The 26,618-nt window shown below is 47.6% G+C and overlaps 1 protein-coding gene across 2 annotated transcripts in view; it reads left to right on the top strand.

Moving 5' to 3' along the window:
* The window catches only part of SLCO3A1 (solute carrier organic anion transporter family member 3A1), a 375,421-nt gene that overhangs the window by 282,828 nt on the left and 65,975 nt on the right, over positions 1 to 26,618 (top strand). For both annotated transcript variants that reach the window (XM_019983751.2, XM_019983750.2), the window contains exons 3-4: positions 2,313 to 2,411; positions 16,369 to 16,632. In XM_019983751.2, coding sequence (XP_019839310.1) covers positions 2,313 to 2,411; positions 16,369 to 16,632 — 363 coding nt within the window. The remainder of the gene's footprint in view (positions 1 to 2,312; positions 2,412 to 16,368; positions 16,633 to 26,618) is intronic.

The raw sequence follows: 26,618 nt of genomic DNA, 5'->3' as shown, positions 1-26,618 counted from the left end.
GCCAAGTATGTAGAAATCAGCCAAGCTCCTGTCTAGAGTTCTTTTTCCTTTGAGTATAGTTGCTTTACAGTATTGCCTTAGTTTCTGCTATACAGCAAAGCGAATCAGTTATATGTATACATACATCACCTCTTCTTTAGGTTTCCTTCCCATTTAGATTACCACAGAGCACTGAGCAGAGTTCCCTGTGCTACACAGTAGGTTCTCGTTAGTTACTAATTTCATACATAGTATCAATGGTATGTGCCATGCTGTGCTAAGTCACTTCAGTCGCGTCTGACTCTGTGTGACCCCATAGACTGTAGCCCCTAGGCTCCTCTGTCCATGGGATTCTCCAGGCAAGGATGCTGGAGTGGGTTGCCGTTTCCTTCTCCATCAATAGTGGATGTGTGTCGATCCCAGTCTCTGAATTAATTCCACCCCACCTTCCCCCTTGGTATCTGCATGTTTGTTCTCTGTCTGTGTCTCTCTTTCTTCTTTGTGAATAAGATCGCCTGTAGCATTCTTTAGATTTCACATATATGCATTAATGTATGGTATTTGTTTTCCTCTTTCTGACTTACTTCATTCTGTATGACAGACTCTAGGTCCATCCACATCTCTGCAAAAGGCACCATTCCATTCCTTTTTATGGCTGAGTAATAGTCCCTTGGTTTCTTTAGTTTTGTTTTCTTCTCCCTTCCAAGTCAGTGAGCTCCAGGAAGGTTTGGATTTTATATTGTTTGTTTCAACACTGAGTCCTCTCCCTAAGAAGGCTGGTTGGTACAAAGGAACTCAATAAGTATTGATTGAGTGGATAAGTATTTGAGCAGATCCATCTCTGGAGATTTCAGGCTGAGTTAGTCTACTCTGTGAGCAAACCAGAATTACCCTCCACTGAGCTCAGATTCCCTCTGGTCAAATCCATTTCCTACCCTGTTTTTGATGTGCCCACATAGGCCTGTTAGATGTGCCCACATAGACCTGTTAGCCTGCACCCTCCAGGCTGTCTGCTTGAGTTGAATTGACCATGTACTGATTGCCCCCACAGGTAACCAGCTCCCTAAGAAAAAAGCACTTCTTTACTGTTAGTTTTATTCCTAGGGCCTTGTGAACTGTCAGTGCTCAAGTTGAAATTTGGTTACGTGGAGAACCAAATGATGGCTTTTTAGTTTGGGCTCATTGTTTTTTCCAGAATGAACCAAAAGTTTTGTGCAAAATTGCAGGTACTGTATCTATTAGATACATATCAGGTGGGCCAGAAACGTTGGGGTTTTCCCACACGCTGTTAAAGAAAAACCAGAATGAGTTTTTTTGTGAACCCAGTGCTTAGGCACATGCCTGGTACTATCTTCTCAAGTCCTATGAAAGAGCTTGAGTCCTGAACAGCTGTTACAGCAACAACAGAGAGCAATTCCAAAAATACGAGTGGGAGGGGCCCGCAAAACTGAAATTAATAAAATGTCTAATTAAATGTGCTCAAAGCATGCCATTATGTCAGCTTTGTTATGTGCTAAATTTAATGCCCATAAACATTTCATTACATTGGAGAATAATTTGTGGCTTCAACTTTTCTCACTTCATAAGAATTCCTGAGTGTGCACAATAAGGGCTGAGACGTCTTTGCCAACTGTAAATTAAGTGAATTACATAAAGCTAAATCAATGTGAGTGCAAAATGATAAAAATCCTTCCCAAAATGTTTATGGCCGAAAAAAAAAATTTTCATGATAAACGTGGATATATTTTATTGGTCTGATGTGACATGGGGTGGAGTCCTCTAAAAGTACGTGTGCTGCTGCTGCTGCTAAGTCGCTTTAGTCGTGTCCGACTCTGTGCGACCCCATAGACAGTAGCCCACCAGGCTCCCCCGTCCCTGGGATTCTCCAGGCAAGAACACTGGAGTGAGTTGCCATTTCCTTCTCCAGTGCATGAAAGTGAGAAGTGAAAGTGAAGTCGCTCAGTCGTGTCTGACTCTAGCGACCCCATGGACTGCAGCCTATCAGGCCCCTCCATCCATGGGATTTTCCAGGCAAGAGTACTGGAGTGGGGTGCCATTGCCTTCTCCAAAAAGTACATGTACTGGGGGCCTAGAAATATTTCAGAGCAACCTACGGAAGCTATAGAATTCCTGTGTGATAGTGCTTCAATAGGGTTTCCAAAAATTAAAATAGTAGCTTTCCCCTCTAGGATATTTAGACTAATTCCTCTGATATCATTTGTCTAATCAAAGCTCTCATCTGATCAATGTAAAACAGTTTTCTCACGCTTTGACAGTTTTGCTCATTGAATGTCTTCTGCTTTTAATCTAATCTTGGTTTCATCTTCTTTCAGGAATCCTGTTCACGATGCTGGTGTTTGGACCAGCCTGTGGATTTATCCTGGGCTCTTTCTGTACCAAAATCTATGTGGATGCAGTCTTCATTGACACAAGTAAGGAATTTATCTCAATTTCTAAGCCCCACACGTAAGCCCTTTCCCCTTCACAAAGGAGCCCCAGCCCTCTGAGTTCTAAAGCCTTCCTACTAAGAAGCAACTGTTTAATGCAACCTCCTCTCTAGCTGGTGGCCCCCTTGAGATTAGAGAAAAGATGGTGAGTGTTGGTTCAGAGGGCCTGGACTCAAGCCTGTATTCTGCTCATGTCTGCCTAGAGGCTTAATAACCCCCTGGAGTTGATTTCATTCTTCAAATCTGAATTTTCCTCATCTGTAAATTCAGGGTAACAGAACTTATATCTGCGTTCAGGACTGTTGTAAGGTAAGTGAGGGGACAAATGTGGAAATGCCCGGTAAACACACATGGCCACTGAACGTTGGTCCATGAACCCATAAGAGGACCCTGTTTCTTAAACTGGAGCACCTAAGTGCAAATGTACACATGGGATCAAGGAGACCAGCTTTGAAAATTGTTTCTATAAGACACTGTTGTGGTGGGCTTTAAAGAAAACATGTGCTGTGTGCTAAGTCGCTTCAGTTGTGTTCGACTCTGTGCAACCCCGTGGACTATAGGCCGCCAGGCTCCTCTGTCCGTGGGATTCTCCAGGCAAGAACACTGCAGTTCGTTGCCATGCCCTCCTCCAGGGGATCTTCCTGACCCAGGGATCGAACCCATGTCTCTTGCATCTCCTGCATTGGCAGGTGGGTTCTTTACCACTGGTACCACCTGGGAAACCCTAAAGGAAGTATATCATACTTCAAACCTATGTGTTTGAAGTGTTCTTAATGGGAAGATTAAACGTGTTTTTCAGCCTCCTCTGGGTGCCCTGCTTTAGCACAGCAGTTGCCAAACTTTTTGGCACCAAAGACTGGTTTTGTGGGAGACAGTTTTTCCATGGACCGGCAGTGAGCAGGGGTGGATGGTTTCAGGGCGATTCTGATAAAGAGCACACAACATCCATCCCTCTCGTGTGCAGTTCACAGTAGGGTTCTCGCTCCAATGAGAGTCTAATGCTGCCACTGATCTGACAGGAGGTAGAGTTCAGATGGCAACGTGAGCAATGAGGAGCGACTGTGTATACAGATGGAGCTTCGCTCACTTGCCAGCCACTCACATCTTGTTATGCACCCCAGTTCCTACCAGGCCACTCACCAGTACCAACCAGTCTGTGGCCCTGGATTGAATAGCATGCTAGTCTATATGGACTAGGCTATGCGGTTGTTGTTGAGTAGTCACTAAATTGTGTCTGACCATTTTGCAACCTCATGAACTGTAACCCACCAGGCTCCTCTGTCCATGGGATTTCACAGGCAACAATACAGGAGTGGGTTGCTATTTCTTTCTCCAGGGGAATCTTCCCGACCCAGGGATCGAACCCAGGTCTCCCGCATTGCAGATAGATTCTGAACCACCAAGGAAGCCCCAGGCTATGCAATGGTAACAGGAAATTCCCAAATCAAGGTGATTTTATGCAACCAAAGTCTGTTTCTCAGCTGTACTGAACATCCAGTGCAGGTTAGTGGTATTTGGGGTGAGTAGAGGGTGGGACTGGCCCCTGGTAGTCCCTCCAAGACCCAGGCTCACAGAAGTTTTATCTGACTGTTGCCTGCCCAGTTGCCAAGAAACCAGCTCTGCCTCAGAAATGACATGCATTGTTTCTACTCACATTTCAGTGGCCCCAGCAAGCTGCCTGGTGTGTTAATCTATTGCTTTATGGCAGATTACCCCAAAGTTAGTGACTTTAAGCAAGAGTTATTATCTCAGTTTATTTCTCTGGGTCTGGAGCCCAGGAGCAGCTTTGTTCAGTCACTGAGTCGTGTCTGATTCTTTGTGACCCCATGGACTGCAGCATACCAGGCTTCCCTATCCTTCACCTTCTCCTGGACTTTGCTCAAACTCATGTCCATCGAGTTGGTGATGCCATCCAACCATCTCATCCTCTGTCGCCCCCTTCTCCTCCCACCCTCAGTCTGGCTGGTTCCAGCTCAGGGTCTCTTATGAGGCTGCAGTCAAGGAGTTGACCTGGTCTCAAATCATGAGAAAGCACACCTGGAGGGGCTCTGCTTCCAAGCAGCCCCAGTGGCTGTTGGCAGCCCTGGGCAGGTGGACTCTGAGGCTGGCTCCCATGGGCCTCTCTGCAGGGCTGACCTCAGCACGGCCTCTGGGGAGCAGACAGCCCAGGATAGGGTGAGAGCCCCTGAGACAAAGCCGCAGTCTTTTGAGAACCTAGCCTCGGGAGTGACACCTTGTTGCTTCTGCTGCATTTTGTGTTAGAAGCAAGCCACTTGTTTCTGTCTACACTGGGGAGAAGGAATCCTTCCACAAGGACATGAATTCCAGAGGTGGGGATCACTGGAGGCTGTCTTAAGCACTGCCCACCAAACTGTTGCTTAGTTGCTCCAGTCGTGTCTGATTCTCTGATCCCATGGACTAGAGCCCACCAGGCTCCTGTGTCCATGGGATTCTCTAGGCAAGAATATGGAGCAGGTTGCCATTTCCCTCTCCAGGGGATCTTCCCGACCCTGGGATCGAACCCCCTATGTCTCCTGCGGCTCTCGCACTGGCAGGCAGATTCTTTACTACTAGCGCCGCCTGGGACCCCACCACATGTGGTCACAACTCAACCACACGCCTGCAGAAGGGTGCTGTGTTCCAATGCAACTTAGCAAGCCGAGAAGCCACATTCCCTTCCTCTCTGAAAACAGCGTGGGAAGCCATTCCCCTTCTTCTCATCCTGATCTATTCCCAGGATCAATAAGAACTCTCAGTCCCCCGGTTCTCCATTCATCATCTCTCGACAGTGCTAAATTTACTAATTCACCCCAAAGACATTGTGTGGTTTTAAATCCAATCAAGTCACTTTGTGATTCACTCCATTAGTTCCACTGATATATTTACTGGTAACTAATGATGTTACAAATTTCCAAACGGAGGGGGAAAAACATCAAATGCAGCCTTATTTATTTATTCTTTTAGAGCACTGGGTCTGTTCAGGAGGTGATTGAATGCTGCAGTTTTGTAGCTTTGGGTTGGCCCTTTGATCCTATTCCTAGCGAATGGGATGAGGGGGTGACCTGGTCAGAGAAACCACACAGGTGAGAGTCAGCTCCCATCTTGCCTATGGACAAAGAGCCCACTTCTGCCCTGCACCAAAGGCAGGACAGGACAGGAGTCTCGAAGGAAGGGAAGGAAGAGGGAACCTCCCAGAGCATGGGGAAGGCTGCCTGGGATGAGAAGGCAAGTATCCAGGCAGCCAGTTTTGCCCTCAGTGTATTGGCAGGGCCCCTGTGGATCCAGACTTGGGGAATACCAGCATCCCTGAGCCAGAAAGAACCTCAGACTTCACTCTCTTCCAACTCTTGCATTTTATAGACAAGGAAACTGATTCCTAGAGAGGGGAAGTATGGGCATACTAAGTCATTTCAATCGTGTCCAACTCTTTGTGACCCCTATGGACTGTAGCCTGCCAGGGTCCTCTGTCCATGGGATTCTCCAGGCAAGAATATTGGAGTGGATTTCCACGCCCTCCTCCAGGGGATCTTCCCGACCCAGGGATCGAACCTGGGTCTCCTGCGGCTCCTGCCATGGCAGGTGGATTCTTTACTACTCACGCCACCTGGGAAGGGGTGTACCCAATCTGAGAGGTGTATCTATAGAAAACCCAGATCCGTGAGCAATGGGTGGGTGTTTCCACTTTAAGACCCCGCCCTCTCACTAAGATTCTTCTTGGGAATGAAATAACATCTTTTCCTCAGAGCCTGGAGTGGCCGAGAGGCACACGCGTGGCTGGAGGGGGCACCGCCTGTCCACTCGCAGTCTGCTGGGCAGCTGTTCCTTTGCTCAGGCTGGGGTGTCGTCCCCGCCCATTCTGCGCCACACCTGTCCTCACCCTTCAGGCCCAGGTGAGGCACTGGCATCCGTGGTCCTCTGCTCACTGGCAGTTTGAAGCCTCCGGTGCCTGAGACGGATGGGCACGTTTCCATTCCGTCTGGGCATCCTGCTGATGGCTGCCTCCCCCCTCATGAGTAACAGTGGACTTCCAATCTGATGATACTCTAGGGACAGATGGATGCCCGTGAGTCACCCTCTTTGTCTGCCTCCTTTCTGCAGGCTCCAGGAGGGCTGGTGCTGCTCTTTACCAGCAGAGGGCACAGGAATACAATTTATTCTGTTAGGACCCAGTCAGAATTCCACAGTTTGCAGGGTGTTAAGTCTCTTCATTCATGTCTGACTCTGCGACCCCACAGACGGTAGCTCGCCAGGCTCCTCTGTCCCTGGGATTCTCCAGGCAATACTGGAGCGGGTTGCTGTGCCCTCCTCCAGGGATCCTCTCTATCTAGGGATCAAACTCGCATCTCTTATGTCTCCTGCATTGGCTGTGGGTTCTTTACCACTAGCACCACCTGGGAAGCCCCCCAGATTTTAGTTTTTCCCCTCTTGTGCCTGAAACTTGTCACTCTATCTACAAGTGGATCAGTGCTGTATTTCAAGGACCAGGTTTTCAGTTCTCTCAGGATGACCCTTCCCTGTCTTCCTCACCGACTAAGACAGAGCACCTCTTTAGGGCTGTGCACCCATCATGAATGCACAGGCCACACACACAGCCATGTGTTTCTGAAATTCAAGCAGAGAGCTGGGCAAGGGACTGGGAAAAGCAGTAGCCTGGGAATTGTGTGAGATGGGCAAGGCAGGTCCCTGGAAGGCCCTTGTTCTGGGGCAGCTGGAAAAGAGACTGTGGCTTCTACCAGGCAGTCTGGCTGTGGTTGAGGAATTGTTGTTCAGTAGCTCAGTCTTGTCCTACTCTTTGTGACTCCATGGACTGCAGCATGCCAGGCTTCCCTGTCCTTCACCATTTCCCGGAGTTTGCTCAAACTGCCATCCAACCATCTCATCCTGTGTCATCCCCTTCTCCTCTTGCCCTCAGTCTTTCCCAGCATCAGGGTCTTTTCCAATGAGTCAGCTCTTTGCATCAGATGGCCAAAGTATTGGAGCTTCAGCTTCAACATCAGTCCTTCCAATGAACACCCAGGACTGATCTCCTTTAGGATGGACTGGTTGGATCTCCTTGCAGTCCAAGGGACTCTCAAGAGTCTTCTCCACACCACAGTTCAAAAGCATCAATTCTTCGGCACTCGCCTTCTTTATGGTCCAACTCTCACATCTTGTACATGACTACTAGAAAAGCCACAGTTTTGACCTTACAGAAAAGGTGAGACACATGAGGGAGCCCAGTTGGAATCTGTGTGTTGATGAAGCTGGGGGGTGCGGGGGAGGCAAGTGGTTGTCGGGACAGACCAGCTGTGGAGCCGAGGTACGCCGTGAGTACCTCCCCCGGGGGTACTCAGACAAAGGGATTCTGCCGTTGCTGCTGCCTGTCGTCTGCATGGGAGTGTGTGTGGCTCGTTTGACCCTTCTCCTTAAGGATAGAAACCTCCTTGCCCAGGCTAGCGGGGAGGGAATGATGGTGCCTGCAGAAGTTCCTTTCTGGAATATGCTTGTAGAACTGAGATGAGTGAAGAGCAAAACATAGAAGAAAGAAGGACTTGGTAGAAGAGTGGGATACCAGCATCCCTGAGCTGGGAAGAACCTCAGACATAATTCTCTTCCAAGTCTTGCCTTTCATAAACAAGGAAACTGACGCCTAGAGAGAGGGTAGGATGTGCCCAATCCAAGAGGTGTACGTGTAGAAAAGCCCTACCACTTTTCTCAGTGGAGGCTTCACAGCCTGATGAGTGGCAGCCATGAACTCACTAATATTTGAAGCCATACATCGAGCGCCTCATTGGAACTGCGGAGCATTCCCACGAGAGGGTGGGTCCTAATGCCAGCCCGTTAACACCCTGACCCCTGGGCCATGGACCGGTAGTGGTCCTGTTAATACCAGACCACCCAGCAGGAGGTGAGCTCCATCTGTATTTATAGCTGTTCCCCATCACTCACATCCCCCAGATCCATGAAAAAATCATCTTATCTGAAACCAGTGCCCGGTACCAAAACGGTTGGAGACCACTGCATTATCAGATGAGGTGGCCATCTCCTCTTGCAACGATTAGGAGTTCTGAGTTGGAACATGGGGACCAGACCTCCACTCAGATCCCAGCTGGACCCCTTATGGGCTGTGTGATCCTGGGGACATTTGTCCTCATGGGTCTGTGTGTGGATGACATGAGTTAATCACACAGAGAAGTTGACACAGTGCCTGGGGGTTAGTGAACACACAGTATAATTAGGTGTCATGAGGAACAGAGAGTGAACTCACTTCCATAGATACTAGGAGTCAAAGCTCAGGCCAGTCTGACCCCAGTTGGGCAGCTCACTTCCCTGAAACATCTCCAGGCATTTAACTAGAAGGCTGCCCCCTTTCGTGAACAGAGGCTTTGCTGAGATGACCTGGCTTGGCCAACACGGCCGTACAACATGGCCTCAGGCCCCCCACAGCCCTCCTCGCCACAGCTGCACAGCGTCTGCAGCTGCCAAAAGGCAGATTCATCTACTGGCTTCATAAAAATGTTGACGAGCAGAGACCCCTGCAACTCTGGCTGCTGCCGCCAGATTCCTTCGTGTTGGACTAATTAGCCCAGCAGCTGGGGTTTGGAACAGTCCATGCTGCCCTCCACCCTCAGCTCCTCCCTGCCTCCAGCTTCTAATTCGGTCTGTAACATAATGATACTTTTGGAATGCTTGAGTCCCATAGCAAAAGTTTTGCAAAATAGGTTAGAAAAATAGGTAAATGGGCTGAAGGGAACAAAAAGAAAAACTGCTCAGAGAGCCATAGTATTGCTTACACATCAGAATGGCCCCAGACTAAGTAAATATTCCCAGTTTGCTTTGATCTGTTCTTCTCACGGTCTTGGTATCCCCATGGGTGGCTTGGTTAGTTAGTTAGTTTTCAGCTGGTTTAAACTTGTTGCTGGGAAGTCCTTTTTTTGAACCTACAATGGTAGCAGGCCTTGGAACTGGCGGGAATTCTCAACAAAGCCCATATGTTTGTGTGACCTTCAGCAGAGGGGAAAGCAGCTGCTGAAAGCTTGTTCAACTCACCCAACGAAACCACAAAGCCCTCCCAACCTTGGATTCCATGAGTAGAAGAGTCAGAGCAATGAATTGTGTAAGTCAGGAATCCTAACAAGCCTGCTCCAGTGGCTCAGTGGTAAAGAATCTGCCTGCCAGTATAGGAGATGTGGGTTTGAGCGCCGAGTCAGGAAGATCCCCTGGAGAAGGAAATGGCAACCCACTGCAGTATTCTTGCCTGGGAAGTCCTATGGACAGAGGAGCCTGGCAGGCTACAGTGTGTGGAATCACAAGAGTCAGACAATACTGAGTGACTAGACAAAAACAATAACCAGCCTGCAGACACCTGTGCAAAGGCAGACCCACCACGCACTGGCCTCACGGTGACCCGGGTGTGGCTCCCCCTGCTCCTTCCCAGCATTTTTTTCTTGGTGCCTGAAATGACCAAGGGGCAGGCAAGTGACTGGAGGGAGCTTAGCCAGGGTATTCACAGAGTCTCCTGGGGATGCCAGGCGTTTGCACAGCCCAGGACCCTGATTCCATCCCCATCCTTTTCAATATCTTTCTTTATCCACAGTTCTAGATTCATTGGCAATTTGATGCATTCTAAGTAAATGAGACAAACTGATGTTCTTCACTTGTATCCTGAGCATCCTCCTGAGAGCAGCCTTCGTCAAAAGGCTGAAACTGCAGCCATGTTTAAAATCAAAACACTAATTAGAACCAGATAGAAAGAGAAATAGATTTCTACACCTTTCCCTCTGCTACTGCTGCTAAGTCACTTCAGTCGTGTCTGACTCTCTGCGACCCCATAGACGGCAGCCCACCAGGCTCGCCTGTCCCTGGGATTCTCCAGGCAAGAACACTGGAGTGGGTTGCCATTTCCGTCTCCAATGCATGAAAGTGAAAAGTGAAAGTGAAGTTGCTCAGTCGTGTCTGACTCTTAGCGACCCCAAGGACTGCAGTCTACCAGTCTCCTCTGCCCATGGGATTTTCCAGGCAAGAGTACTGGAGGGGGTGCCATTGCCTTCTCTACCTGGACCTAAAAGAATACCTTTGTTATACTAAGCCTACCCAGGGCCGCTTTTCTTAAAAGTTAGGAATTTTTATTTCCTAAGACATGGGTTCAATCCCTGGGTGGGGAAGATCCCCTGGAGGAGGCCATGGCAACCCACTCCTGTATTCTTGTCTGGAGAATTCCATGGACAGAGGAGCCTGGTGGGCTACAGTCCATAGGGCCGGAAAGAGCTGGACAAGACTGAAGTGACTCAGCACGCACGTGTGCACGCACAAGCCATTTGTACCAGTCAGGGTAGGCTGAGTTACGCTGCAGTAACAAACACCCTCAAGATGTCAGTGACTTGGGAATACTAAAGACTTATTTCCTGCTTGTGTTATATACCCGAATCAGGTCAGCAAGAATATTTTGTTCATTATAGCTTCTTAGGCATCATCTTTGGGAGAACTGCACATGCTTCACAATCAAGCAGGAAAAAAAAGAGCATAGGAGTCATGCACCAGCTTATATATATTGCCACATGGAAGTGACATATGTCTCCTCACTCACATTTGACTGGCAAAACTCTGTGGTGATGGCCACGTGTAACACCACAGGAAGGGAGGTGAGATCCTCATTCTCAGAGGAGGAGACCCACGTGCAGATGTAGGGTAATGTTACCACACATGCTTTGCCAATCCACATAGAGAACTCCCCTTCAACGTCAGTAATTCTTGTTGTCATTATTCAGTCGCTCAGTCATATCCAACTCTTCATGACCCCATGGACTGCAGCACACCAGGCTTCCCTATCCCTCACCATCTCCCAGAGCTTGATCAAACTCATGTCCATCAAGTCAGTGATGCCATCCAACCATCTCATCCTCTGCCGCCCCCTTTTCCTCCTGCCTTCTGTCCTTCCCAGCATCAGGGTCTTTTCCAATGAGTCGGCTCTTTGCATCAGGTGACCAAAGTATTGGAGCTTCAACATCAGTCTTTCCAATGGATATTCAGGACTGATTTCCTTTAGGATGGACTGGCTGGATCTCCTTGCAGTCCAAGGGACTCTCGAGTCTTCTTCAGCACCACAGTTCAAAAGCATCAGTTCTTTAGTGCTCAGCCTTTATGGTCCAGCTCTCACATCTGTACGTGACTACTGGAGAAAACCACAGTTTTGACTATATGGACCTTTGTTGACAAAGTGGTGTCTCTGCTTTTAGTATGCAATCTAGGTTTGTCATAGCTTTTGTTTCGATAATGCTGAGTTGTGACAATTGCCAGGCCAGAGGGGGTGATAGTCAGCTTCATGGCCAAGAGGCATCTTAAAAATACTATTCATTGTTGAGATAGGTAGAATAAGGAAGTGCCTCAGAAAAATGAAATTGGATCATTAGCAGAGATGTGGGTGGACCTAGAGTCTGTCATACAGAGTGAAATAAGTCAGAAAGAGAAAAATATCATATATTAATGTATATCCGTGAAATCTAGAAAACAGATACAGGTGAACCTATGTTCAGGGCAGGAATAGAGACATACCTGTAGAGAACATCCAATGTGGACGTGGGGTGGGGGAAAGGGGAGGGTGGGACAGATTGAGAGACTAACATTGATATGTATACATATTATGTGTAAAACAGATATATAGTGGGAATCTGCTTTATAACACAGGGAGCCCAGCTTGATGCTCTGTGATGACCTAGAGGGGTTGGCAGGGATAGAGGGGTGGGAGGAAGCAGATATATGTATACATTTGGCTGATTCACTTCATTGTACAGCAGAAACTAACACATCACTGTAAAACAATTACATATATGTGCTAAGTCACTTCAGTCTGGTCTGACTTTTTGTGATCCCATGGACTGTAGCCCTCCAGGCTCCTCTGTCCATGGGATTCTCCAGGCAAGACTACTGGAGTGGGTTGCCATGCCCTCCTCCAGGGGATCTTCCCAACCCAGGGATCGACCCCAGGTCTCTTATATCTGCTGCACTGACAGGCAGGTTCTTCACCACTAGCTCCATCTGGCAAGCCCACAAAGCAACTCTGCTTCAATTTTTACAAATTTGAAAAAGAAAAGATGTGTCTCAGGCTGGTGTCAAGCATTCACTGTCTCCGCAAGAGCTCCCAGAACCAGGCCGAAGCTCTGCTCATGAGGCTGGCCGGTCCTGAGGGCAGCCCGCTCCAAGGCTGAGTAGTTTCTTCTCAGCCTGTTATTTCTCTCCCTGCCACCGTCCACTGGATAATTGAAACAGAGGGGAAAAAAATCAATACTTCCCAGAATAGTCAGCCGTGATTTTCCTGGTTCTTCAGATCCCTGCCTTCTGCAGACCCGCCCCGCCCGCCCCTTGCAAAGCGGCCGGTGTGCGCTGATGCTGTCACAGGTGGGTCCTAGCCCTGTCTCAGGAACTGTGAGCACATACTGGCTTTCTGCCTGCAGACACAAGCCCGCAGGGAGCGAGTCGCCTCACTTTCACACAAACGCCCACCTCCCCCAGGGCCACCCCTCTCCCAGGAGTGCTTTCTCACCGTATAGCAGTCACTAACTTCCTATCTAAAATATGACTGTCCACGTGCTTCTGATTTCCTTCTCCCAAACAGCTGCCAGGCTTTCTCTCCCCCTGCTGGCTCACATCTGGCAGCTTTATGGGGCCCAGAGACAGAGGGGGGAAATACTGTATTTCCCCTTTCCCGTCTTTTGTTTTCATTCAGTGCTTGGCAGCAGGTGAAGGAAAACAGTAAGGGATTGGTGCGAACAGTCTTGCTCAGCTCCAGGGTGGTGTGACTTCCTTTTCTCTTCTCCTGTTTGCATAAAGACGCTTTCAACATCACCCTGTTTTTCTACACTGTACTTTAAAAAAAAAAAATCTGTACCTTTTGTTGAAGTAGATGGGTTTGAAGACCAAGCATTTTCACACCCCCGATAGCAATGGAAACTGACACTGGTAAATTAGACTCCTACTTGTTAATAACCATCAGAAGGCATATAATTGTGCATTGCTGTTGTTTAGTCCCTAAGTTCTGTCAAACTCTTTGTGACCCTACGGACTATAGCCCACCAGGCTCCTCCGGCCATGAGATTTCTAGGCAAGAATACTGGAGAGGGTTGTCATTTCCTTCACCAGGGGATCTTCCCCACCCAAGGATCAAACCCACATCTCTTGTATTGGCAGATGGATTATTTACCACTGAGCCACTAGGGAAGCCCTAATTGTGCATTAGTGCCATGCAAAATTTCTCCATATAGGAATTTACTTTAAAAATACTGTTTATATCCAGTGACTGAGCTACTAGGAAGCTCTTCTCAGAAGTGTTGATATTAATAAAAAGATTAAAAAATACCTCAGTATACAAGACTTAAGAAACTAGCTAAAAATTTATGTAATCCCTAAAATGGAATATTACGTAGCATTAATATAATGTGTGGTAATTTTGAGAGATCTTTACAATGCATTGTTAAATGAAAAAAAAAATCTATACCTTAAAATTCCCATTGACATAAATATACCCCTAAAAGTTCAAGATTAAGTGCTCCAATACGTAAGAGCCTACTATGTGTCAGGAGATGCTGGTTCATTACCTCTCAGCCTGGTAACCACTGTCCTTGGCTATCTATCATCTTTATTCTGCAAATGATGAAACTAAGAGTCAGGGAGGGTGAGTAACTTTCCCAGCATCACATGCTAGTAAGTAGCAAGAGTGGGATTTAATATCACACGCTAGTAAGTAGAAATAGTGAGATTCAGCAAGCCCACTAGAGTGTGCGCTTTCTCCTCTCCAGCATGTACCTGCACAAAAGCGTCTGGTCCATTCAAGTGCCCTGGCTATTGCTGCTTGGTTGATGTCAAGGCCTCCAGGTTAGAGACCACCAGTGTTCCAAAAGCCAAGTTGCCACCCATCAGAAGAGCTGGTCATCTTACCCACTGCCCAGAGCAGAGGAATTATCCGTTAAGAACCCTCTAGAGAGCCCGAAACAAAGGCCTTCCAGTCAAGAGGGAGAGAGCAGAGCCCTTGGCATCTGGATGCCTATGTTCTGGTCTTCAACTCTTGTGGATGTAGGCAAGGCACTCAGCCTTTCCAGTTCCTTTTTTTTTTTTTTTTAATATAATTTTATTTATTTGTTTTTGGCTGTGCTGGATCTTCGTTGCTGCGCAGGCTTTTTCTCTATTTGCAGCTAGTGGGGCTACTCTCCGTTTGCGGTGCATGGACTTCTCACTGCAGTGGCTCCTCTTGTTGCGAAACACGGGCTCTAGGGCAGGTGGGCTTCAGTGGTTGTGGTTCCCAGTCTCTGGAGTACAAGCTCAGTGGTTCTGGCACACAGGCTTCGTTGCTTCGTGGCACATGGGAGCTTACCAGACCAGGGATCAAATTTGTCTCCACTGGCAGGCATATTCTTTACCATGGAGCCATCGAGGAAGCCCACACCCAGCCTTTCTAAGCCTTGATTTCTCCATCTGTATTATATAAGGACAATTAAAAAAAAAGCTCTACCTCATAGGGTTGTGGGGAGGGTTGATTGGAACTCCACATAGCGCCCGGTGCAGAGTGAGCCCTCGGCAGATGACAGCTGGCATTTTCATCACTGATAACTGAAGAGTCTTCAGGAAGAGCACTTAGACATGGGGGAGTGCTCATCCCGTGACTGCGCTCATTTCTCTTCCCAAGCCTGTCCAGGCCTGCAGCCTCATTACTTCTTAGCTCATTTGCTGTATCCCAGATCGCTGAGATGAGTTTCCTTCTGTGCTCCAGGGGCGTGGGATCATCATCAGAGATATCTCTAAGCAGCTCACGTGGGAGCGCCCTGCTCTGCAAGGGAGACGTGGAAAGAGGGAAAAACATCTACCAAAGGGGCAGCAGAAATGTGCATCTTCTTGACTCCAGCTGGAAAGTCAAACAAGTCATAGTACTAGAAGGCCACACCACTCGCATGGAGCCTCAAAGCATAGACACTGGCTACGGAGCTTTCAGTAGAGGACTGGCCCCCAGACCACAGGCCATCATGGAAGTTTGAATTAACCCATCCCCATCAGCTTCCCTGGTGGCTCAGATGGTTAAGAATGTGCCTGCAATGCAGGAGATCCAGGTTTGATCCCTCAGTTGGGAAGATCCCCTGGAGAAGGGCATGGCTACCCACTCCAGTATCCTTGCTGGGAGAATTAGTCCATGAAGTCGCTAAGAGTCAGACATGACTGAGCAACTACTGCTCACACACACATACACACTAGCAGCTTAGGAAAAGAACCCTCACCATGAATATTAAGCTCACATCAATTAAGTGCTTAAGCACGCGCCAGACACTGTTCTGAGCACTTTGTGTCTGGTGTGGCTCATTTGATCTTCCGAACTCGATCAGGGTAAGTACGTCATAATAATCAGCATTCTATAGATCAGTTCTGCTGAGGCGTGGAGTTCAGATCGCTAGCCTGAGGTCGCACTGTGAGAAGTGGGCAGGGTTTCTTTCCAGGTGTCCTGGCTCTTGGTTTCCATTCTGCACCACTCTATATTATCTGTGAACCAATTTAAGGCTGGGAGAGTGCGGTGTGGAAGGGGATCTCAGGGTAGCAGCTTTGTGGGGGCGGTGAGTGTGAACATACATAATAAAAATACACCCTTGAACGATTAATGTTTCTGTCTCCCTGTGCTTTGTTAGCAGACCTTGGCAGCTCTGCCAAGTCAGTCAATGCCTGCCTAAATTCAGGGGGTGTCTGGCTTCTCACTGTTTTTGTTTAGACAGATACAAGCACAAAGTAGACAAGAAAATTAAGGAGGGAATGCGATCAGCCTTCAGCTTGGGGAAAACCAGAAGCACAGCTAGGAGGCCCCAGGCTGCTCTGCCCATTGTCCACTCTTCCCCACCCCTGGCCTGTCTGTACAGCTGATTGCAAGCCTCAGCCAAGTGCCCGGCCCTGCCTGCTGCTCTCCTGTTAACCGTGCTCTCTCTGGTTGTTGCAGGTAACCTGGACATCACCCCAGACGACCCCCGCTGGATCGGAGCCTGGTGGGGTGGCTTTCTGCTCTGCGGTGCCTTACTCTTCTTCTCTTCCGTCTTGATGTTCGGGTTCCCACAGTCTCTGCCCCCACACTCAGACCCCGCCTTGGAGAGCGAGCAGGCCATGCTCCCCGAAAGAGAATACGAGAGACCCAAACCCAGCAACGGGGTCCTGAGACACCCCCTGGAGCCAGACAGCAGCGCCTCTTGCTTCCAGCAGCTGAGAGGTAAGGACACCTCCTTCTTGAGGGACGCTTAGGACTGGATGCTGGGGGACTTGAAACAGAATCCCCTTGGTTTTACATGATCTGCCTTCCCTGGTCCTGTGCTTAACTGACCCCTGAGAAGTAAATGCACTTTATAAAGCAAAAACAAAGGGACTACCATTTATTGAAGGGGCAGCAGACGAGATCCTCCCAGCTGAGAACCCAGTGGCTAACATTGCACCTGGTGTAGGATAAATATAAGTGTCCGTAGAAGGAAGAAAGTGGGGAGGGAAGGAGGGAGCCGGATGTTTCATGCCCCCACCCCGCCCCCTGCTTTGAACTCTTCCAGGCCACTTGCAAGCACATGAAAGCAGGAAAAGACTTTGAAGCTGGTTCTCTTTGCCTGATGCAGGCGTTCTTGAAAAGCCACATCCAGAGTGCATTTCCTTAGATTCTCTCTGGCCCTCCAGCCCCTCCATTAGAGATGAGAGCCGTGTTCCTCTGGAAGGAAATATTAACTCAAGTCTTGATAACGAAGTCCCACTTCAGAGAGTGGCAAAGTGCTCACCATCGTTTTTAGAGGGAAAAGAAGTGCATATTTTTTTCACAAAGGAGACACAAACAGTGATGCAGAATGAAAATGAGGAGTCCCCCCCCACACACCCCCTGGTGCTTTCTATATTTGGCTCAGCATCTTAGAGGTGAGGGTGATGATGGGCAGCCTCAAAGCTGCCCCCTCTCCCCACTTAAGAGAGATGTGCAGTGCTCCCTAATTCAAGGACCCCTTCTTGCTGGGTGTCCTGAAGAACGTGCTAGATTTGGGAAGCGGGCAGGAGCAAGGCTGCAGCGTTCCTTCTTGGTGAGGCTGGGGTGGGAAAGAGGTAGACGGTGATTTCTTTGCAGGAACCAGGCATGTGGCCTGGCCCACCGTCAGCAGCTGCCACCTCGGGCTCACAGTGCTTGCTTTAGAGGTCTGATGAGTGCTTCTACTGGGCTCTAATGAGGGGCACTGTCTCTGGAGATGCTTGAAAACAGCAGTGAGAACCTCAGATGACCTTGAGCTCAGATCCCCGTCCCACCCTTCACTGGCCCTGTGGTTATTACCCTGTCCATGCTTCATCTCCACGAGCGTGGAGTTATAACACAGTTCCTGGGTGACAGCCTGATCTTGAGAATTCAGGCACTGCCTGTGGAGACTGTCTGTAAATACCACCTAGTAGCCAGGGAGGGATTCAAGGAACTTGTGCTAATTCCCAGAAGATGCTAATTTAACAACCTAATGTCCTATTTCATTCCATGTTCTGTGATGGCTTCTACCAAAGTCGTAATGTGGAATTATCTGTAGACGATCTTAAAATACATCTCTCTAAGGATCAGAGTGCACTTTTAGATGAGAAAGTGAGTGTTGGTTGTTCAGTCATGTCCAACACTTTGCAACCCTATGGACTGTGGCCTGCCAGGCTCCTCTGTCCATGGAATTCTCCAGGCATGAATACTGGAGTGGGCTGCCATTTCCTTCTCCAGGGGATCTTCCTGACCTAGGGATAGAACCTGGATCTCTCTTGCATTGCAGGCAAATTCTTTACGTCTGAGCCTAAGTTGTTTTTTTTTTTTTTTTTTAAGATGAGAAGGCCACCTGCTTTATATCTTCTGAGGTTGCCTTGGCTTAGAGTCTTAGGAGTCTGTGCCTCATAAAATAAGACTCCCCAAACAGGTCCCCTTCAGGAGCCCCCAGGTGGCTGGAGGGTGATGCTTAACACCCCTCTGATAGCACAGCTGGCTACAGCATCCCAGGGAACAGATTCACAGCAACAGCTGGGGCTGGCATGAGAATGGGCCTTGCAGACACTTGGACCTATCTGGTGGTAGCCTTTCCAGGTATTAGGTTGGCAGTACAGTTCCTTTGGGTTTTCCTGTAACATCTTAATGGCAAAACCTGAACTAACCTTTTGGCCAACCCAATATTTCCTTACCCCAGGATGGCTTGCTTTCCTGAGTCTCTCATGGGAAGACCTATACCTGTAATCTCTTGCCTTTCATCTCTGGGGATACACAGATTAAAAAAAAAAAAATACAATTATGCCATCAAAGAACTCACTATCCAGGGTAGAGACAGGCCAGCAAGCCAGCAAGGTAGCCTAAGGTGGTGACGATGACAGCACCAGGCAGCCCTGCATTATGGAAATACAACAGACGGGCAAGGAAGGCAGGGCTTGGGTCATCCCAGACAGAGCTGAGCCACGTTTGGAGGATGTCACAGCTCCAGAACTCTCAGGCTCTGATCCAGTCTCTGGTTAGCCCATTTGTTAGTTCAGTCACCATTTTCTGAGACTCTGCCAAGCTCCAGGGACACAGCAGTGGGTGAAGAATCTGCCTGCAATGCTGGAGACCCAGGTTCAATCCCTAGATCAGGAAGATCCCCTGGAGAAGGAAATGGCAACCCACTCCAGTATTCTTGCCTGGAGAATCCCATGGACAGAGGAGCCTGGGGATTTCAGTCCATAGGGTCATAAGAGTCAGAAACGACTTAGCAACTAAATCACCAGCACCAGAGACACAGCAGTGAGCAAGGAAGCTTACATGCTGGAGCTTATATGGTAGCAGGGGAGGCCTGCAGTGGGCAAAGCTGAAGCAGTGGCAAGGTGAGTGCTGGGTGTGCTGTGGCTGGCCTGGCAAGTACACAGATGGGTAGACAGGGCGGAGACTCCTAGACCAGAGCCTCCACGGTTACAGCCCGTGTATATGTGGGCTCCCCTCTGATAATTAATGGTTTTTAATTTAGAATTAGTGATTCCCAGCAGCATCAGATCCATTCATGGACCTAAAGGATGTCCCAGCAGGAGAGGAAGGCAGTGCATCTAGAAAAATCCCCAGGAGCCAGAGTCCAGTGGAGTGAGCTGTTATGGGAATCAACAAATTTTGCACTTGCCAGCTCATGAAGAGGGGGCCATGGTGGTTTAGAGCCTTCACTTTTTCCACCCGAGACAAAGTGTTTCCGCCACATGGACATTTCCACCAAAAGCACCACATGAAGCTGCCAGGCACTCCCAAACTCTTCAATCTGATTTACAGCCTGGAAAGCCCAACTGGTCTGCATACAGTATGCAGCACGCTTATGAGTACGGATAGGCTGAGCATTGTCGCACATGTTAGAGAAATTAGCATTGCTCTATGGATCTATAGGTTGCAGTTTCTCATTTGTTTCATTTGAGCTTGCTGTTGTTCAGTCAGTAAGTTGTGTGTGACTCTTTGTGACTCCATGGACTGCAGCACTCCAGGCTTCCCTGTCCTTCACTATCTTCCAGAGTTTATTCAAACTCATGTCCGTTGAGTCAATGATGCCATCCAACCATCTCATCCTCTGTCATCCCCTTCTCCTCCTGCCCTCAATCTTTCCCAGCATCAGGGTCTTTTCCAATGAGTCAGCTTTTCACATCAGGTAGCCAAAGTATCGGAGCTTCAGCATCAGTTCTTCCAGTGAATATTCAGGGTTGATTTCCTTTAGGATTGACTGGTTTGATCTCCTTGCTGTCCAAGGGACTCTCAAGAGTCTTCTCCAGCACCACAGTTCAAGAACATCAGTTCTTCGGCGCTCAGCCTTCTTTATGGTCCAGCTCTCACATTCGTACATGACTACTACTAAAGGGTTCCTAGTCCAGCCATCAACTTGTGTCTCCTGCCAAGCTCTCTAGAAAGCAAAGGTGCCTGAGAAGAGCTGGCATAAGAATAGCCACACCATCCCCCTCCCCGGTGGGACTGAAACGCAGCCTCTTCTGCTCTGGTAGGGCCATAAGGCTCCTCAGATCAGATCAGTCGCTCACTCGTGTCCGACTCTTTGCGACCCCATGAATCGCAGCATGCCAGGCCTCCCTGTGCATCACCAACTCCCGGAGTTCACTCAGACTCACATCCATCGAGTCAGCGATGCCATCCAGCCATTTCATCTTCTGTCGTCCCCTTCTCCTCTTGCCCCCAATCCCTCCCAGCATCAGCGTCTTTTCCAATGAGACAACTCTTCGCATGAGGTGGCCAAAGTACTGGAGTTTCAGCTTTAGCATCATTCCTTCCAAAGAAATCCCAGGGCTGATCTCCTTCAGAATGGACTGGTTGGATCTCCTTGCAGTCCAAGGGACTCTCAAGAGTCTTCTCCAACACCACAGTTCAAAAGCATCAATTCTTCAGTGCTCAGCCTTCTTCACAGTCCAACTCTCACATCCATACATGACCACTGGAAAAACCATAGCCTTGACTAGATGGACCTTTGTTGGCAAAGTAATGTCTCTGCTTTTGAATATGCTATCTAGGTTGGTCATAACTTTCCTTCCAAGGAGTAAGCGTCTTTTAATTTCATGGCTGCAGTCACCATCTGTAGTGATTTTGGAGCCCCCAAAAATAAAGTCTGACACTGTTTCCACTGTTTCCCATTCTATTTCCCATGAAGTGGTGGGACCAGATGCCATGATCTTCGTTTTCTGAATGTTGAGCTTTAAGCCAGCTTTTTCACTCTCCACTTTCACTTTCATCAAGAGGTTTTTGAGTTCCTCTTCACTTTCTGCCATAAGGGTGGTATCATCTGCATATCTGAGGTTATTGATATTTCTCCTGGCAATCTTGATTCCAGTTTGTGTTTCTTCCAGTCCAGCGTTTCTCATGATGTATTCTGCATATAAGTTAAATAAGCAGGGTGACAATATACAGCCTTGACGTACTCCTTTTCCTATTTGGAACCAGTCTGTTGTTCCATGTCCAGTTCTAACTGTTGCTTCCTGACCTGCATACAAATTTCTCAAGAGGCAGATCAGGTGGTCTGGTATTCCCATCTCTTTCAGAATTTTCCATAGTTTATTGTGATCCACACAGTCAAAGGCTTTAGCATAGTCAATAAAGCAGAAATAGATGTTTTTCTGGAACTCTCTTGCTTTTTCCATGATCCAGCAGATGTTGGCAATTTGATCTCTGGTTCCTCTGCCTTTTCTAAAACCAGCTTGAACATCAGGAAGTTCATGGTTCACATATTGCTGAAGCCTGGCTTGGAGAATTTTGAGCATTACTTTACTAGTATGTGAGATGAGTGCAATTGTGCGGTAGTTTGAGCATTCTTTGGCATTGCCTTTCTTTGGGATTGGAATGAAAACCTGGTCTAAATCCAGCTCAGCCACTTCCTAATCATGCAACCTTAGCCATGCCATTCAGCTCCCCTTGGTTTTGCCATGTGGTGTCTGGTGTAACTTTATAGAAGCTGCATAAGGCCAATATTAGGACTTAGCTCTGTTTCTAGGTTAACAGCAGTGGTCCCAACCTTTTTGGAACTAGGTACAGGTTTCATCGAAGACACCAGTGTTCCATTCATTCAAGCACATTGCATTTATTGTGCACTTTACTTCTATTATTGTTACATCGACTCCACCTCAGGTCATCAGGCATTAGATCCCGGGGGTCGTGGACCCTGGTAAGACACAGAGCTCCTGTTCGGTGACAGAGGACTTCAAACCTGTAATCCCTTTCTAGTGCTCTCTCCCCTCAAAGCAGGCTTTGAAGGTCTGTTTCTACAAAGTTGGCCACCGGTTGGGTTTTGTTATGAGAAGGTGAGAGATGGAAAGCTCAGAATCTTTTCCAGAACTGTGTAGAAAAGCAGTCACTTCTTCCCAGAAGCCCAGAAGTCCCTGTCTGGTGGTGACTGTCACATAACCAGTTCACAAAGCAGGCAGCTGGCAAACAAATGCTTGGGCTCGTAAAACAAACAAATGCCTGGGCTCCTAAAACTCTAGCACTCCCCCAGGTGGGAGCCTACATATCCAAGACACATTTTTGCCTCTCAACTGTGCCATCAAATAACTTTTCCTTCCTGGCTCTGAAAGTGAAAGTGAAGTCGCTCAGTCGTGTCCGACTCTTTGCGGCCCCATGACTGTAGCCCCCCAGCCCACCAGGCTCCTCCATCCATGGATTTCTCCAGGGAACAGTACTGGAGTGGGTTGCCATTTCCTTCTCCAGGGGATCTCCCTGACCCAGGGATCGAACCCGGGTCTCCCCCATTGTAGGCAGACACTTTACCATCTGAGCCACCAGGGAAGGGAAGTTCCTGGCTCTAAGGCCCCTCATCTCTCATCTTGTTCTTCAGAACATTTTGCTGAGTCACCTTTCAGGAGCCCCCACATCCCTACCCTTGTGCTATGCCCACTCCTCCCCCTGTCCAGGCTTCCCTGTCCTTCACTATCTCCTGGAGCTTGCTCAAACTCATGTCCATTGAGTCGGTGATGCCATCCAACCATCTCATCCTCTGTCATCCCCTTCTCCTCCCGCCCTCAATCTTTCCCAGCATCAGGGTCTTTTCCAGTGAGTCAGCTCTTCCCATCAAGTGGCCAAAGGACTGGGCCTTCAGCTTCAGCATCAGTCCTTCCAATGGATATTCAGGACTGATTTCCTTTAGGATTGACTGGTTTGATTTCCTTGCAGTCCAAGGGACTCTCAAGAGTCTTTTCCACCACCACAGTTCAAAAGCATCAATTCTTTGGCACTCAGCCTTCTCTATGGTCCAACTCTCACATCCGTTCATGACTACTAGAAAAATCATATCTTTGACTAGACAGACCTTTGTCAGCAAAGTGATGTCTCTGCTTTTTAATATGCTATCTTGATTTGTCATAGCTTTTCTTCCAAGGAGCAAGCTTAATTTCATGGCTGCAGTCATTATCCAGTGATTTTGGAGCCCAAGAAAATAGTCTGTCACTATTTCCATTGTTTCCCCATCTATTTGCCATGAAGTGATGGGACCTAATGCCATGACCTTGGTTTTTTGAACATTAAGTTTTTTTTTTTTTTAATTTTATTTTATTTTTAAACTTTACATAATTGTATTAGTTTAAGCCAACTTTTTCACTCTCCTCTTTCACCTTCATCAAGAGGCTCTTTAGTTCCTCTTCTCTTTCTTCCATTAGAATGGTGTCATCTGCATATCTGAGGTTATTGATATTTCTCCCAGAAATCTTGATTCCAGCTTGAGCTTCATTCAGTCCAGTATTTCTCATGATGTACTCTGCGTATAAGTTAAATAAGCAGGGTGACAATATACAGCCTTGATCCACTGCTTTCCCAATTTTGAACCAGTCTTGTGTTTTATGTCCAGTTCTAACTGTTGATTCTTTCCCTGCATATAGGTTTCTCAGGAGACAGGTAAGGTGGTCTGGTATTCATTCCCATCTCCTTAAGAATTTTGCACAGTTTCTTGTAATCCACACAGTCAAAGGCTTTAGCATAGTCAATGAAGCAGAAGTAGATGTTTTTCTAGAATTCCATTGCTTTTCCTATGATCCAGCAGATGTTGGCAATTTCATCTCTGGTTCCTCTGCCTTTTCTAAATCCAGCTTTAACATCTGGAAGTTCTTGGTTCACATACTGTTGAATCCTAGCTTGAAGGATTTTGAGCATCACTTGGCTAGCATGTGCTGCTACTGCTGCTGCTAAGCTAGCATGTGAAATGAGCACAATTGTGCAGTAATTTGAACATTCTTTGGCATTGCCTTTCTTTGAGATTGGAATGAAAACTGGCCTTTTCCAGTCCTGTCAGCATTGCTGAGTTTTCCAAATTTGCCGGCATATTGAGTGCAGCACTTTCACATCATCATCAAATCCTTTAGGATTTGAAATAGCTCAACTGGAATTCCATCGCCTCCACTAGCTTTGTTCCTGGTAATGTTCCTAAGGCCCACTTGACTTCACACTCTAAGATGTCTGGCTCTAGGTGAGTGATCACACCATCGTGGTTATCCAGGTCATTAAGATCTCTTTGTACAGTTTTTCTACGTGCAGTTCTTCTTGCCACCTCTTCTTAATATTTTCTGCTTCTGCTAGGTCCATACCATTTCTGTTCTTTATCGAGCCCATCTTTGCATGAAATGTTCCCTTGGTATCTCTAATTTTTTGACGAGATCTCTAGTCTTTCCCATCCTATTGTTTGCCTCTTTTTCTTTGCCTTGTTCACTTAGGAAAGCTTTCTTATCTCTCTTTGCTATTCTTTGAAACTCTACATTCAGATGGGTGTATCTTTTTCTCCTTTGCCTTTCACTTCTCATCTTTTCTTAGCAGTTTGCCTGACATGTATTAACAGGTGATAGGGGTTGAATGAATGAATGAGTAAATAAAGGAACACTTTCTTGCCAGTGTGCAAGCACGTACATGCTCACACACACATACACACGATAGCAGTTAGTGTTTGTTTTCCATACACTATCATTTAATCCTCCCAGCCCCATGAGAGTACCTCCCAGCCCCAAGTGGTACACTGATACCATTTAACAGACAAGGAGATTAAACCTTACAGTTGGAAAGGAAAGGCTGTGGGAGCCGTGGGAGGGCCTCAGGGCCTATCTTCTCTTTAAAAAAAATTTTTATTGATCATTTATTTATTTACTTGGCTGCCTTGGGTATTAGTTGTGGCATGTGGGATCTTCTGTTGTGGCATGTAGACTCACTAATTGTGGTGTGCAGGCTTAGTTGATCCAACGGATGCAAGATCTTAGTTCCCCAACCATGGATCTAACCTACATCCCCTGCATTGCAAGGAAGATTCTTAACCATTGGACCACCAGGGAAGTCCTGGTGCCCGACTTCTTGACCACAACATTGTGTTGCACCTTTGGACAATACACAGGCCCTCCGTTAAAGAAAAAGTGGCGTCAGCGGGTCCTAAGTGACTTTTCAGCAGCGTGTACTAAAACTGTGGCTCAGTCGTGAAGTGAAAGTTGCTCAGTCGTGTCTGACTCTGCAACTCCATGGGCGATACAGTCTATGGAATTCTCCGGACCAGAATCCTGGAGTGGGTAGCCATTCCCTTCTCCAGGGGATCTTCCCAACCCAGGGATCGAACCCAAGTCTCCCACATTGCAGGCGGATTCTTTACTGTCTGAGCCACCAGGGAAGCCCATGTCTACTTGTTCCCTCTCCAAAAGAGAAACTACAGAGCCTGACTCTAGAGGACCTTCATTTTTAGGGGAATGAAATCTGCCTGGGTTGATACCTTCCCCAACCCTCGCCCCACTCATACCCCTAATGCCACCATCACCAGGTTCTGTTGACTTTAGCACCTAAATATCTCTCAGACATCCTGAATGTGGTCTCCCACACTCCAGTCTGTCTTGACCCCTCCAAGCTGTCATCCACCCTAGGATGTATTCACAATGCATCTAATCCCGATAGACAGAGGTGTGATAACTGACCTAGAGCCAGACATCCTGTAATGTGAAGTCAAGTGGGCCTTAGAAAACATAACTACACACAAGGCTAGTGGAGGTGATGGAATTCCAGTTGAGCTATTGCAAATCCTGAAAGATGATGCTGTGAAAGTGCTGCACTCAATATGCCAGCAAATTTGGAAAACTCAGCAGTGGCCACAGGACTGGAAAAGGTCAGTTTTTATTCCAATCTCAAAGAAAGGCAATGCCAAAGAATGCTCAAACTACCGCACAATTGCACTCATCTCACATGCTAGTAAAGTAATGCTCAAAATTCTCCAAGCCAGGCTTCAGCAATACATGAACTGTGAACTTCCTGATGTTCAAGCTGGTTTTAGAAAGGCAGAGGAACCAGAGATCAAATTGCCAACATCCACTGGATCATGGAAAAAGCAAGAGAGTTCCAGAAAAACATCTATTTCTGTTTTATTGACTATGCCAAAGCCTTTGACTGTGTGGATCACAATAAACTGTGGAAAATTCTTCAAGAGATGGGAATACCAGACCACCTTATCTGCCTCTTGAGAAACCTATATGCAGATCAGGAAGCAACAGTTAGACATGGAACAACAGACTGGTTCCAAATAGGAAAAGGAGTACATCAAGGCTGTATATTGTCACCTGCTTATTTAACTTATATGCAGAGTACATCATGAGAAACGTTGGACTGGAAGAAACACAAGCTGAAATCAAGATTGCTGGGAGAAATATCAATAACCTCAGATATGCAGATGATACCACCCTTATGGCAGGAAGTGAAGAGGAACTAAAAAGCCTCTT

This window comes from Bos indicus, chromosome 21 (assembly GCF_029378745.1).
Source record: "Bos indicus isolate NIAB-ARS_2022 breed Sahiwal x Tharparkar chromosome 21, NIAB-ARS_B.indTharparkar_mat_pri_1.0, whole genome shotgun sequence".
NCBI classification, from domain to species: Eukaryota; Metazoa; Chordata; class Mammalia; order Artiodactyla; family Bovidae; genus Bos; species Bos indicus.
This window is presented reverse-complemented; position numbering and strand designations above follow the sequence as displayed.